Below are 11,445 nucleotides of genomic sequence, written 5' to 3' on the forward strand. Positions count from 1 at the left end.
ATGTGGATGATTTCCTCTAAGTAAAAGCAACTTTTTGTAAATTTCCTATCTGGATTAAACACAAAGATAAACACTAATTGGGTATACATATAGTCTCGTATTCTAGTTAGAATAATGGCCGATTACCAAATGGATTGAAATGTACTAATGCTTCGGCGGACTTGTGGATGCACCGTAGCTGTGCTCAGTCCCAACTCCAGTCAAGAAAAGCAGAGGTGTGGTGTCCAGGATGGCTTCAGAGGCATGAATTAGTCTTCTGTGATTTCGTCCTCTATGTACTCTGATAGTAGAAATTCAAATGAAGAAACTGAATAATATTTGGGATACGACTGCACCTCAAAAGCAAAAAAAAAAAAAATTGGATCTCATTTTGCCATTAACCCTTAGGTCCTTTGAAACAAAAAAACCCTAAGTTACGCGTTTTACAATTTTTGTAATGATGTATTTTGTGTTATAAAAACACTCTTTTTTTTTTCAAAAACTCAAAATATTCAGAGGCATCTGTGCTATCCATACATATATAGTTTTTATTAGTTCTTTGGGATTTTTTATTCTTAATTTTTTGCAAAAGGAAAAAAAATTGTGTCTGGAGGTCCCAACCAAGCCCTACTAACAATCCCGACCGGACGTGTTCATGTAAAACGCATTGGTTTGAAGCCTCCTGCAAAAAGGCAAACTCATTTGCGATCCTCTGGCGCCACCTAAAGGTTGCACAATTGGAATGACCTCAACCCAACAATGTGGCATGCATACGTCTGTCCAAGCGAAAACAAAGCGATTGACGTAAAAATCGTGTGAAATGCATGTTTACACATTAGGTTTACGATGCATTCAAAAATATGAATTATAATGGGTCTCTATGGTGCAAAATATGTAAATTGTGAAGATTAAGGTATCAAAACGTTTTTTATTATTGCTGCAATGCCTGAGAATTATCAGCCGGTGACATCATGAAATTTCGGCCATTTTAGAAACCCCCCCCCCCCCCCATAGGTTTCAGCTCTCTCGTGTTTTTCCGAATGCCTTTGCCTTTGATTCAAAGACATCATTTTGCATTTATCTCAAACGGTGGACTACGAGGGTTAAGCATGACGCCGGATGTTTAAAAGTGTTTTCTTTGACCTGCTAACGCTAGCGGCTAGATCTCACAAGCTCTCGTGTGGCAAAATTAACTTGATTTTTACATTCTTAACCTTCTCCAACTTTTATGACGTGACGTCAAACATTCATTCATTCATTCATTCATCTTCCGAGCCGCTTGATCCTCACTCGGGTCGCGGGGGGTGCTGGAGCCTATCCCAGCCGTCTTCGGGCAGTAGGCGGGGGACACCCTGAATCGGTTGCCAGCCAATCGCAGGGCACACAGAAACAAACAACCATTCGCACTCACACTCACACCTAGGGACAATTTAGAGTGTTCAATCAGCCTGCCACGCATGTTTTTGGAATGTGGGAGGAAACCGGAGCACCCGGAGAAAACCCACGCAGGCCCGGGGAGAACATGCAAACTCCACACAGGGAGGCCGGAGCTGGAATCGAACCCGGTACCTCTGCACTGTGAAGCCGACGTGCTAACCACTGGACTACCGGGCTGACGTCAAACAGTCAACATGAAATCGTTGATTAGCCTCACCGTCGTGGGCGCAAGCACGCACGCCGGCGAGATTTTCAGGGTCATTCCGCAGCTGCTTTCAACAAGAATGGGAGCCAAAAGAGTGCAGGTCCTTTTTGGGAGCACCTGGGCTTTTTTTTTTTCCCCCTAATCATTATTGCCGTTGTTATGATGCTTTTCAATTACAATTCATCGTGACCTCGCCGCCTCATTTTGATAAAACAATCGCCGGGGGGAGCTCTTGTTGCCCGCCTCGGGACCCAGAAAGAGGTTAACAGCAGAGTCGTGCCCCGAGAGAGCGACGGCGTCCTAATGATGTCCAACAGCTTAATTGAATATCGGCGTTCTGCGCACCAGGGCTAAATTGCTTCTGTCTGCATCACCTCCGCTGCAGGCTGATTGTTAACCCATTTCCAACGTTTTTGATTCCCCGGGGGATCATTAAGTGTGCCTGTTACCACGGTTACCAGCCTTTGTGCTTGCGATGCTTTTTGTGTGTCGGAGCCAAATACCGTAGTCCTATTTCGGTTTTAGAAGCCCTTCCTTTATTTGTCTGTTACTTTGACTTTTTTTTTGGGAGGGGGGGTTGGGGAGGGGTGGGGGGTAATTATAAATCACACTGTGCCTACAGACGCTTTGTTTCCATGGCAACAAGCTCCAGATGGCATGTGTCAATAAGGACATGGCACAGCTCTAAAAATTCTCACTCTTTGACATCTAATTATGAACGGTCTTCATTTTTTTTTTAAATATTAAGATAAGATAAGATAAGATATCCTTTATTCGTCCCACAATGGGGAAATTTACAGCCTCCAGCAGCAAGAATGTATGTAGAAAGAAGAAAGGAGAAAGAGGAAAAAAAACAACAAACATCTTTCAATTAAATACAATATGAACACAAATGATTTAATTATTCATTTATTTATTTATTTATTCATTCATTCATTCATCTTCCGAGCCGCTTGATCCTCACTAGGGTCGCGGGGGGTGCTGGAGCCTATCCCAGCTGTCTTCGGGCAATAGGCGGGGGACACCCTGAATCGGTTGCCAGCCAATCGCAGGGCACACAGAGACGAACAACCATTCGCACTCACACTCACACCTAGGGACAATTTAGAGTGTTCAATCAGCCTGCCACGCATATTTTTGGAATGTGGGAGGAAACCGGAGCACCCGGAGAAAACCCACGCAGGCCCGGGGAGAACATGCAAACTCCACACAGGGAGGCCGGAGCTGGAATCGAACCCGGTACCTCTGCACTGTGAAGCCGACGTGCTAACCACTGGACTACCGGGCCGCCCTTATTTATTTATTTAATATTATTATTATTTAATATTTTTTTTAATATTCGAGCATTCTGCTTCATCACTACAAATCTGCAGTACCCGAACATATACACACACACATACGCCGACAGCAGCGGATATATGATACGGGCTGCGTCCGCGCTGCTCAAGGAGCCATCTCCCCCCTTTAACTGACTGCGATGTCATTAATCTTGGTGCCGGGGGGGGGTGGGGGGGGGGGGGGGGGTTGGTTCACAAACGCACTTGCACGGAAGGTGCATTTCAACACGCGGACGTCTGACAACGGGGCCATTGTGGCGACGCCCGCGGCACCCTGCTCTGCATTCAGTCAGGACCTTTCCGGATCCACGGCTCATGTTCTCCATTTTGTGTGTTTTTCTTCTTATTTTTTTTTTTTTTTTCATAATAGGGAGTGCAAAAACATGCCTTTCGCCATTTTTCAAAGTTTGCCCTTGTTGCTATTACTCAGACTAATGTTCCGCTGGCGTCTGGTGTGTGTGTGTGTAGCCAAGCGAGCACGCCAGCTTAGCTCTGATTCACGGCTTTCCAAGATTCTTTCCCGCCGCAGCAGCGGCCGCCCTATTTCCCCTCGCAGAAGCGCTTAGTCCTCCCAGTAATCCATTAGACTTCCATTAGCTCCGATTTGTGCGATTAGTTCTAATTAATCAGTGGAGTCTGTGGCTTCCGCTCCCCCCTTTTGCTCCTCGCGTTTAATTTTTAACCTCGTTGCTCCGGCTCTCCACTGGAAGCGTGGGCTTCCCAGCTAGCTGCCTTTTGTCTCGCAGCGCACGCACAGAGCTGTGACACGCTTCCTTTCTTAACCACCTCCAAGACGTCTAAATAATTGAGGACGTTCTTTTGAATTTCGGAGCTGCATCGCCATCCCGTTGTCATGTTTTATAATCTTTTTGAGTTTGTCTGCTTGGACCCTTCCCTGTGCTGCAGTAATTATTGATCAGCCATGCCACCCATCCTTCTTTGTCACTGAACTTATTGATGCTGTCGAAGCCCTCGTTTCCCCATTGTGCTTGAGCTATGCATCAGGGTTGCAGCTATTAAATCAGCGGTTCTTAACCCCGTTTGAGGTACGGAAGCCAACCAGTTCATATGCACGTTCACCGAAACCTTCATTAGTGAAAAATAAAAATATGATTTTAAATGTTTTTTTTTTAATTATTTTTACAAATTGGCGGCCCGGTAGTCCAGTGGTTAGCGCGTCGGCTTCACAGTGGAGTGGTCCCGGGTTCGATTCCAGCTCCGACCTCCCTGTGTGGACTTTGCATGTTCTCCCTGGGCCTGCGTGGGTTTTCTCCGGGTACTCCGGTTTCCTCCCACATTCCAAAAACATGCGTGGCAGGCTGATTGAACACTCTAAATTGTCCCTAGGTGTGAGTGTGAGTGCGAATAGTTGTTCGTCTCTGTGTGCCCTGTGATTGGCTGGCAACCGATTCAGGGTGTCCCCCACCTACTGCCCGAAGACGGCTGGGATAGGCTCCAGCACCCCCCGCGACCCTAGTGAGGATCAAGCGGTTCGGAAAATGGATGGATGGATGGATTTTTACAAATTCAAGACATTAAAAAAAAAACACATTTATTAAAAACTGGAAAAAAAGTAAACACAATTAGTGTAATGTGTAAACCAGGCAATGATGGCCAAGCGGGCATGTCATCACACTTTATGCAGTGGTGGGCAAACTACGGCCCGCGGGCCAAATGCGGCCCGCTGGTCTTTTTAATCCGGCCCGCCGAAGGTTGCTACACAATTAAGATTCAATGTCAACGACTGCATTCATTTCATTTGGACTTGTAATGACAGGCATTTCAACGCCAGGTGGCACAGTTACTTGAAGTTGCAGAGCATAGGGAGGAAGGGGGAGACGATACGGAAGCCCGCAGTAGCGCCAAGTCAAGCAAATCCCGTTCGATACGACGGAATAATGTACTCTTAAAGTCTGAAAAACATGCCCAAAAAATGCAAAATACTGCTTTTTAAATAAAGAAATCCAATTAATATTATGTTGAATTTAGTTCACCCTTTTGATCCGGCCTTCCATAATATTTTCTGGTTCTCATGTGGCCCTATGCAAAAAAAAAAAAAATTGCCCACCCCTGTACTTATGTTTGCCTGGTTTAATTAAAAAGTGATAACTAGGAACGGCCACTGTGTCAGGCTGTCAGCATCAAAGCGTGCGGAGCCATTTAGCTCTTAAGCTCGCGACCCTCATGAGGAGAAGCAGCTCGCATAATGGATGGATGAACTTCAGCACCGCTAGCGCGGAAAGCGCTAAACACTGTCAGCAGGCGCCGTACAATACAATGTCAACGTAACGAAGTCTTTTTTTTGTAGCAACTGAAAATCATTTAGGGCAGCCCGGTAGTCCAGTGGTTAGCACGTCGGCTTCACAGTGCAGAGGTACCGGGTTCGATTCCAGCTTCTGCCTCCCTGTGTGGAGTTTGCATGTTCTCCTCGGGTCTGCGTGGGTTTTCTCCGGGTGCTCCGGTTTCCTCCCACATTCCAAAAACATGCGTGGCAGGCTGATTGAACACTCTGAATTGTCCCTAGGTGTGAGTGTGAGTGCGAATGGTTGTTCGTTTCTGTGTGCCCTGCGATTGGCTGGCAACCGAGGCAAACCGAACCCGAAGACGGCTGGGATAGGCTCCAGCACCCCCGCAACCCTAGTGAGGATCAAGCGGTGATGAATGAAAATTATTTAAGGGCAATGTTGTGTTGTTGAAACATACCAAGGCGTTCATGTCCATGTATTATTTATTCATTCATTCATTCATCTTCCGAGCCGCTTGATCCTCACTAAGGTCGCGGGGGGTGCTGGAGCCTATCCCACCTGTCTTCGGGCAGTAGGCGGGGGACACCCTGAATCGGTTGCCAGCCAATCGCAGGGCACACAGAAACGAACAACCATTCGCACTCACACCTAGGGACAATATAGATTGTTCAATCACTCTAAATTCCATGCATGTTTTTGGAATGTGGGAGGAAACCGGAGCACCCGGAGAAAACCCACGCAGGCCCGGGGAGAACATGCAAACTCCACACAGGGAGGCCGGAGCTGGAATCGAACCCGGTACCTCTGCACTGTGAAGCCGAAGTGCTAACCACTGGACTACCGGGGCCGCCCCATGTATTATTTAGTAAGGAGTAAAGTTTATTTTTGAAATTGGCCAACTTACCACCTCGGCGGCGCGATGCCTAGCAAGAACGGTTCTTGCTGCGGTGAGCTTGACTTCTTCTTCTTGACGGTGTACGCGTAAATCAGAGGACGCTTGAAAAAAAAATACTGTACCTCAGGTACACAAATTGCTGGTGGACCCGTTTCAGCCCGACTAAACACAGCAGCGTTTTTTAACTCATTCGGTACCAATTCTGGACCAAGTCTGAAAAGACGTTTAAAAACGTCTTTGGGAGTGAATGAGTTAAGCGGCTGTCCCAGACGAGTCAAAGAAGAACAGAGTCCAAATCATGACGTCCTCAGCAAATATCCACTTCTGGTTTGTTGCTTTGATGCAGCACCCCCCCCCCCCCCCTCCCAGTATTGCATGATGATCATCGATCTTCCTTTGCCTTCTTGTCAGCCCTCTATTGCCATTCCCACTATTGTGATAAATGAAGGCTCAATTTATCAAGCCCCATCTAGTCAGTGTTTCTCTGTCCTCCCGCAACGTCCGTCGAACCGCTGCACATTTTGGATGAGTTCATCATTTTTCCATCCATCCATCCATCCCACATTCTCACTCAGCCACACGGAGGCTTTCTTTGTATCTGCCAGGGAAGACACAGCTTGTCACCCCGGAGCTTCCGCACTCTGATCCAAGCCGCCGGAGGTGGCCCGCTGCTGTCAATCAATCCGAGAGCGGGTTGCTGAAGGCCCTGGTGAGGATGTGACGCTTGACAAGAGCTCCCGACTGTTTAGATATTCCCTCTTTTATTTTGGGAACGTGCCCTTGAATCGTCAGCGCCTTGTGGGATGCAAGCACGCTCCCTATTCCAGTCTGCGGAAACATCATCAACATTAATTATCGCTCTTATCGCGTCTCCGACGCATTTTCCCACATTTGCCGTCGCGATATTGACGCCGACGCTCTCACGTCGCGCCTCTTTGCAGGTCTCCGTGGTTCAACGGCTGGGGTTTCAATCTGCCGCGGGGTCAGTCTCTGCTGGATAAATGGAACCTGGTTCCAGAAGGCATCGACATCCTGATGACCCACGGCCCTCCGCTGGGTGAGTCCAATTAACCCATCGGAGCAGCGCCCCTGCCACACACACACCCACAAAACACAGTTTGTAATGGGTTTGTACCTCATTGATGTAAAGCGAAGGCGCCGCAGCCGGGGAAACAGTAGCAGAGCAGTGAACCCTGAACACACTTCATGATTCAATATTTGTGTTGACTTTATGAAAGGAACAAACATGCATTGTTGATTTTATCACCGCAGACTGATTGTGTTTTCTTTCTGGGTGTTTAAACCCCCACCCACCCCACCCCCATCCTTTTTTTTTTCTTGTGTTCTCCATCTGGTTTTATTGAGTGATTTCCTCCCCCCCTCCTCGCCTATGGAGGGGCTGCGGCAGCCGCCGCCGCCTCTGGGTTTGATTGCGTGGAAACTCCATTTTGTACCACTGTGACAGATGCCACAAGCAAGCAACTGGGTCCGATTTTGGGCGAGGCTCACTAACGGAATAGAAAACATCCATGCGCTAGATCAGGGGTGCCCATTAGGTAAATCCTGATCTACCGGTAGATCTAAGACAGGTCCCAAGTAGATCCGAGGGGTGTCGAGAAGAAAAAAAACAAACAACCATTTGTGTGTCTTTGTAAATGTTAGTAATGTATTTTTTGTGTTAATATACACTGCACACTAATCATCTTATCAGTCTCATTTTCACAAAAAAAATATTTAAAAAATAAAATAAAGCGGGTAAATCTTAAATTTGTGTGTGTGCGTGCGCGCGCCGGTAAGGGTACATCCCGTGAGGTTAGTTGATCGAAAAGTTGATCTTCGATCCAAAAAGTTTGGGCACCCCTGCTCTAAATCATTCATTCATTCATTCATCTTCCGTACCGCTCGATCCTCACTAGGGTCGCGGGGGGTGCTGGAGCCTATCCCAGCTGTCTTCGGGCAGTAGGCGGGGGACACCCTGAATCGGTTGCCAGCCAATCGCAGGGCACACAGAAACGAACAACCATTCGCACTCACACTCACACCTAGGGACAATTTAGAGTGTTCAATCAGCCTGCCATGCATATTTTTGGAATGTGGGAGGAAACCGGAGCACCCGGAGAAAAGCCACGCAGGCCCGGGGAGAACATGCAAACTCCACACAGGGAGGCCGGAGCTGGAATCGAACCCGGTACCTCTGCACTGTGAAGCCGACGTGCTAACCACTGGACTACCGGGCCACGCTCTAAATCATTTAATGGCATAATGAAGTCGTTAAAATGGGGTTTGAGTAACCGCAGAAAGAGAACAAGATGAACACCAAAAACATAATCGAAACGACAAGAAGGGAAAGGGTGGGGGGGCGGGGTGGGGAGGGGTGGGGAGGGTCCTCACTTGGCGATAGTACGAAAATGCGAGTTTTCCAAACACCCAAAGGTGCACGATCTGTATTGTTCTTTGTTTTTTGAATTTGTTCTTGATTTTACTGCTTGGTGCTTTCTACCGCCTTTATTACCGATTCGTCTTACTGTTTATTGTGTATGTTAAATCGCTCCATGTACAGCACTTTGTATGCAGCGATGGCTGTTTGAAAGTGCTCTAGAAATAATGTTGACTTGACGATCAACTCGTTTTGCGCATCGGGGGAAGAAAACTGCCGTCTTGGCTCTGTCTTAGTTGTTTTGTATGCATGGTGACTTTAGTCCTGCCTTAGCCTTGACTAATGATAGCCTCTCGGACGCCTTTCAATTTGCAGACAAATTAAGGATTATGTCGTCATCGTAGGAATGCAATCTCACCGTAAACTAAGGACACCCTGCACATAACACAAAATGGAAGGTTTTGAAAGTATTGCGCTACCTTTTAGCTCAAAAATCCGTTTCGTGACTTCTGTTACTTTTTTGTGCTTATCCTTATTGTACTTGTGTTTTTTTTCCGGATATCATCATCAACGCAAAAAAAAATTGCTATGCCATATCAGAAAGTTGCAAAAATGACTTTATTGAAAACATGTACGCATGGATGGCAGAATTGCGCGATCACCCACATAAAATGAAAACTTGTAAGGAAAACGCCAACGTTTGCGTCTGGCAGTGCCTTCTTCATCGTATTGTTTTGTGTTTTTTGTTATTGTAAAGTGTCCTTGGGTGTCTTGAAAGGCGCTTATAAATAAAATGTATTATTATTATTATTATGGCGGCCCGGTAGTCCAGTGGTTAGCACGTCGGCTTCACAGTGCAGAGGTACCGGGTTCGATTCCAGCTCCGGCCTCCCTGTGTGGAGTTTGCATGTTCTCCCCGGGCCTGCGTGGCTTTTCTCCGGGTGCTCCGGTTTCCTCCCATATTCCAAAAACATGCGTGGCAGGCTGGTTGAACACTCTAAATTGTCCCTGGGTGTGAGTGTGAGTGCGAATGGTTGTTCGTCTCTGTGTGCCCTGCGATTGGCTGGCAACTGATTCAGGGTGTCCCCCGCCTACTGCCCGGAGACAGCTGGAATAGGATCCAGCACCCCCCGCGACCCTAGTGAGGATCAAGCGGCTCGGAAAATGGATGGATGGATGGATATTATTATTATTATTAAAAGCAAGTTTGTCAACAACATCAGTCCTCCTCGTATGCTTTGGCCATGCCCCTTTTTTATATTCTTCTCATTCGGCCAAATCATTTCATTTCGGACAAAATCACGACCTTCACGCGTGAATAACCAATAGATCCAAATTGTCGTGCGTCTGCAGGTTTCCGAGACTGGGTTCCGAAGGAGCTGCAGAGGGTTGGCTGCGTGGAGCTGCTCAACACGGTGCAGAAAAGGGTGCGACCCAAACTCCACGCCTTCGGAGGCATACACGAAGGTAGGCTGCTGCCGGTTTAGCTTCTCGCATCAGATGCGGCGACTACCGGACGCTGTTTCATAAAGTTGTAACATGAAGAACGGTTGTGCGCTGGGGGGGCAGATTTAACCCTTTCATGCACCCTGTAACCCGGATAACATGATAAGCTGTTCATATTGATTTGGGAAATTCCGTGAGGACGTTTGACATTGGCCGTGTTTTCCTTTTTCCAGGCTACGGCATCATGACGGACGGTTACACAACGTTCATCAACGCGTCCACTTGCACCGTCAGCTTCCAGCCTACCAACCCTCCCATTGTGTTCGACCTGCCCAACCCTTCTAGCTCCTGAGACCTCAGCAAAGTGGGGGGGCATTTGGCGGGGGGGTATTTGGAAATAACAGTTTGTTTGTTTTTTTTTACTACAAATATTTCAATATAAAAAACAAAAAAAAAAAGGAAAGAATGTGTCTTTGCAAACTGTTGTTCCTCTCCAAGATGTTGAGAATGTTTGGAGATGTATTGGGATTGACTTAAAGGAGAATATCGGTGTCCTTTTTTTTGGGGAGGGGGGTGATTGTATTTGCCGCCCACAATCAACATGTTTTGCAGATTTCACATCAAGACTTTACCTTCCATTATTATTTTCGTCAATTATAGTCTTTTTTTTTTTTTTTAATTGGGCAGCCCAGTAGTCCAGTGGTTAGCACGTGGGCTTCACAGTGCAGAGGTACCGGGTTCGATTCCAGCCCCGGCCTCCCTGTGTGGAGTTTGCATGTTCTCCCCGGGCCTGCGTGGGTTTTCTCCGGGTGCTCCGGTTTCCTCCCACATTCCAAAAAAAAACATGCGTGGCAGGCTGATTGAACACTCTAAATTGTCCCTAGGTGTGAGTGTGAGTGCGAATGGTTGTTCGTCTATGTGTGCCCTGCGATTGGCTGGCGACCGATTCAGGGTGTCCCCCGCCTACTGCCCGGAGACAGCTGGGATGGGCTCCAGCACCCCCCGCGACCCTAGTGAGGATCAAGCGGTTAGGAAGATGAATGAATGAATGAATGAATGTCCCAACGTCATCCTACAGACTCAACATTTCATCTCAGAGCTGCAATTTGTTGCTTTTTAATCCCGGGGAGAAAATTCATTTTTGATAAGGGGGGGGACTCCGCTATTCTCCTTTGCTGGGGGGCTTTTGTGATTAAACAATCTTGCTCTTGATAAATATTGGTCAGATCTTGTAAGATAAACGATGCTTTGTGAATTTGTACAATTATTTTCTTTGGTTCGCCTTGGCCAGACAAACGGATGCCATCTACGTTTAACTGTTGTATCATCTATTTTGTGTTTAGTTTTTGATTTTTCTTCCGTTTTTCTCGTCAGTTGCGCTTTTCTTATTGGCTGACAGGGACGCTGCCTTAAACTAGCTTTAATGTTCTCAGCTAGAGCTCCACTCTGTCTCTCTGCGAGATCAGAGAGAAGAAAAAAAAAAAAAGAAGAGGAAAAAAAAAAGTCCTTATTTATTGTCCAAC

The 11,445-nt window shown here is 47.0% G+C and overlaps 1 protein-coding gene across 2 annotated transcripts in view; it reads left to right on the forward strand.

The window, feature by feature from the left end:
- The window catches only part of mpped2a (metallophosphoesterase domain containing 2a), a 48,246-nt gene extending 37,816 nt beyond the window's left edge, over positions 1-10,430 (forward strand). For both annotated transcript variants that reach the window (XM_052062560.1, XM_052062561.1), the window contains exons 5-7: positions 7,041-7,156; positions 9,830-9,943; positions 10,156-10,430. In XM_052062560.1, the coding sequence (XP_051918520.1) occupies positions 7,041-7,156; positions 9,830-9,943; positions 10,156-10,274 (349 nt within the window). In that variant the 3' untranslated portion in view covers positions 10,275-10,430. The remainder of the gene's footprint in view (positions 1-7,040; positions 7,157-9,829; positions 9,944-10,155) is intronic.
- Positions 10,431-11,445: the final 1,015 nt, after the last annotated feature.

This window comes from Hippocampus zosterae, chromosome 4, assembly GCF_025434085.1.
Source record: "Hippocampus zosterae strain Florida chromosome 4, ASM2543408v3, whole genome shotgun sequence".
In the NCBI taxonomy this organism is placed as follows: domain Eukaryota; kingdom Metazoa; phylum Chordata; class Actinopteri; order Syngnathiformes; family Syngnathidae; genus Hippocampus; species Hippocampus zosterae.